Source organism: Nanorana parkeri, unplaced genomic scaffold (assembly GCF_000935625.1).
Source record: "Nanorana parkeri isolate BGI_ZX_2015 unplaced genomic scaffold, ASM93562v1 scaffold118, whole genome shotgun sequence".
In the NCBI taxonomy this organism is placed as follows: domain Eukaryota; kingdom Metazoa; phylum Chordata; class Amphibia; order Anura; family Dicroglossidae; genus Nanorana; species Nanorana parkeri.
The window spans coordinates 323,671-327,323 of record NW_017306386.1 but is presented as its reverse complement, the minus strand read 5'-3'; the positions used below and the strand labels follow the sequence as shown (position 1 = coordinate 327,323).

General features: G+C 43.5%; 1 protein-coding gene across 1 annotated transcript in view; it reads left to right on the top strand.

Moving 5' to 3' along the window:
* The window catches only part of NUP88 (nucleoporin 88), a 35,014-nt gene that overhangs the window by 5,652 nt on the left and 25,709 nt on the right, over window positions 1-3,653 (top strand). Inside the window, exons 2-3 of the mRNA XM_018553359.1 lie at window positions 1,742-1,911; window positions 3,407-3,532. Of these exons, the coding sequence (XP_018408861.1) occupies window positions 1,742-1,911; window positions 3,407-3,532 (296 nt within the window). The remainder of the gene's footprint in view (window positions 1-1,741; window positions 1,912-3,406; window positions 3,533-3,653) is intronic.

Here is a 3,653-nt window from a genome sequence, read left to right as displayed (position 1 = left end):
AGGACAGCTACATAGATGGGGGGCTCTGGTATAAGGACAGCTACATAGATGGGGGGCTCTGGTATAAGGACAGCTACATAGATGGGGGGCTCTGGTATAAGGACAGCTACATAGATGGGGGGCTCTGGTATAAGGACAGCTACATAGATGGGGGGCTCTGGTATAAGGACAGCTACATAGATGGGGGGCTCTGGTATAAGGACAGCTACATAGATGGGGGGCTCTGGTATAAGGACAGCTACATAGATGTGGGGCTCTGGTATAAGGACAGCTACATAGATGGGGGGGCTCTGGTATAAGGACAGCTACATAGATGGGGGGCTCTGGTATAAGGACAGCTACATAGATGGGGGCTCTAGTATGAGTATTAGGAGGAGTTGGCTACCTCCTGGTACACCTGCATGCAATTCATCAACTGCATTAATATGCTCACACTTGGAGACTCACATACATAGAGTTAGGACCACACCTTGCAGAGGTGCCTTGGCGCGGCGGTGGGGTCTTCTACATATTTTTGGCCAAAGGTTTGTGCAACTAAAACCTCTGATTTTAACGCATACTGTTGACAGTGCTACTTGTTTGGTTGCAGGCTGGCTGGCAGGTGAGCTGGGGATTTTCTGTGTTTTGTATGGCTCTAGTATGAGGACAGCTACATAGATGGGGGGGCTCTAGTATGAGGACAGCTACATAGATGGGGGGGCTCTAGTATGAGGACAGCTACATAGATGGGGGGCTCTAGTATGAGGACAGCTACATAGATGGGGGGCTCTAGTATGAGGACAGCTACATAGATGGGGGGCTCTAGTATGAGGACAGCTACATAGATGGGGGGCTCTAGTATGAGGACAGCTACATAGATGGGGGGCTCTAGTATGAGGACAGCTACATAGATGGGGGGCTCTAGTATGAGGACAGCTACATAGATGGGGGGCTCTAGTATGAGGACAGCTACATAGATGGGGGGCTCTAGTATGAGGACAGCTACATAGATGGGGGGCTCTAGTATGAGGACAGCTACATAGATGGGGGGCTCTAGTATGAGGACAGCTACATAGATGGGGGGCTCTAGTATGAGGACAGCTACATAGATGGGGGGCTCTAGTATGAGGACAGCTACATAGATGGGGGTCTCTAGTATGAGGACAGCTACATAGATGGGGGGCTCTAGTATGAGGACAGCTACATAGATGGGGGGCTCTGGTATAAGGAAAGCTGGGGTAATGGGTAATCCAAAACTAAAAATTTGTTTTGACTGTACATGCACTTTAAGAATATGAAGTTAATAATGTGGTGCTTTTACATGTCAGAGTAACAACAACTGTTGTCAACATAAACTAAAGTGTGTGTCAGGGAAGAAAATGCAAAAATGTTTTTGTTTTTTCCCCCTAATGTGTGGAAAGTATTAGGACCCTGCCTGGTTCTTACTATCTGGGGCTCCATTAGATTTTCCCTCACTTTATGTCCCAGGGACTGCAATTTCACCAGGCAGGTATCTTGCATCCAAGGCCGATCCCTTGTCCCTAACCTCAGGTAATCCCTCCATGTGTTTCAATCCAAACAGCTGCAGGCTCAGCAGCCACAACTATCCACATCTACCTATGAATCCAGCCACAGGGATCTGTTGGAATTGTTCCACAGCTAGTTCATTTTTGCTGTGAATGAGGACTGACACTTGTTTCTTCAGCTTTGATATTCCTTTTATGTAAGCAGTTGCTATAACATTATTTTTTCAATTCATCAGAGATTACTGTGTATTCACAACCCACTTTTTGAAGTGACTCAAGTCTTGTTAAGTCCGGCAAAGCGTCATATTGCTCTTATTGGAACCAAGGGTTTGATGGTTCTGGAGGTGCCTGGGCGATGGGGAAAGAAATCTGAATTTGAAGGAGGTGAAAAAGCTGTGAACTGCAGGTATTTCTCAGTGATTCAGTATTTTGTTTTGTGAAAGTGGTGTATTTTAAAATAAACGGGCCAATGTGTGCTTTAAAATGCTTCTACAAGATTCCTTTTGCTGCTAATACACAATCTTATCACTCCCTCTATCTACTCATTTCATTACAGCTAAATTTTATATTACTAAAGCCACTCTAACCCATTAACCCTAAGGTTCCCATGTTTCATTCTGCCAAGTAAGCACCTAGACAACTTCACACGTGTTTACATGCTGTTCAAATCTTTAACCCTTTCGCTGCCAAACCCCCCGGACCTCAGCTTACCACACCATTTTTGCAATTTTTTTCATATTGTTTTGATTTTCTATTGCTGCGTTGCTAACGTTTGTAAAAGACACCCAAAACCACCTAGTTTCTGAAAGCACAGGCCCCGGGTAGCTACAGCTCGCGGTATACTGAGCCTAGGGTGACGGGAAGACGCTAGTTTGTGTCCTCCCGTTACCCTAAGTAGAACTATGGGGAAAAGACCTAACCCCATAGTTCTCCTTTAATGTTATTTTGAAAAGAAAAAAAATCAGGCACTGCGATGTGTTCTAAAAACTCTGTGCATGGCATTCACCACATTATGTGTTGCCCGTGTGTGGTGGTGGGTGTTATTTTTTTTAATTGTTTTTTACTTGGGGGAAATATCAGGAGTTTAAACAGACCCCTGAGATTTCCCTGATGAAATAGTCCTCATTCTCCTTTTCTGCTGCCTCTGTTCTAAATTAATGGGGAGAAGCAGCTCAAACTGGATGATAGTAAAATATTTACTATCATCCAGTTATGAATGGATAGAAGCCTCTGTACTGAGCTGCTTCTCCGCCTTCAGAAACTCATGATTGAACAGGAAGTGATGTAAAGCACTCCCTGTTCATTCTTAACTGGGGACACATGATATTATGTGTCCCCATTTGATTACAAACATTGGAGTGATCAGCTCATCACTCCAGTGTTTGCTCTGCACACAGAGGATCGGATATCATATGACAGATATTTACTGATCCTACAATCGGCCACATACAGGGCTGCTGTCATCCTGAAACTGACAGGATGACAGCATCTCTGCTCGCTCTCTCCTGCCACTCGGCCATGCTGACAATCGGCTCCCTCCTCCGCCCCCCTTCCTGGCTTCAGCTGTCATTTTCTCCTCGGATCCCCGCTGCCTCAATCCATAGATCACTGTAGACCAATCACAGCCTTTACAAGTATAAACACTGCTAGTGTTTACAAACACTTAGCCCATTAATAATGGAGTAATGTTTTAAATTTGACAGGAGAATATATTGAATACAATGATGGCTGCTATAGTTATATGTTGTTATAGATACTTTACTTTCTACAACTCCTATATGTAAGATTCATACTCCTGTTTTTTTTCCAGTATATCAATATGTTTTTTTAAACGCTTTAGATATCCTAACATTTTGGAATCCTTTTTGTTGTTTGTGTGTGCTTCTCCCCTTCCACTACAGAACTATCCCTTTTGCGGAGAGGATGCTTTCCAGCTCCACTTCTCTTGTCCTAAAACAAGCAATATGGTACCCTTGTGAAACTCTAGAACCTCATCTCATTCTGTTAACGTCTGACAACACAATAAGGTAAAATAGTCAATATCTCTTGTCTGTTCTTTATCATGCAGTTGTCATGTTGAGACAGTATAGAAATTAAGACCCAAAAGAGAGGAATTTATAAAATATATATATCTATCATATATATATA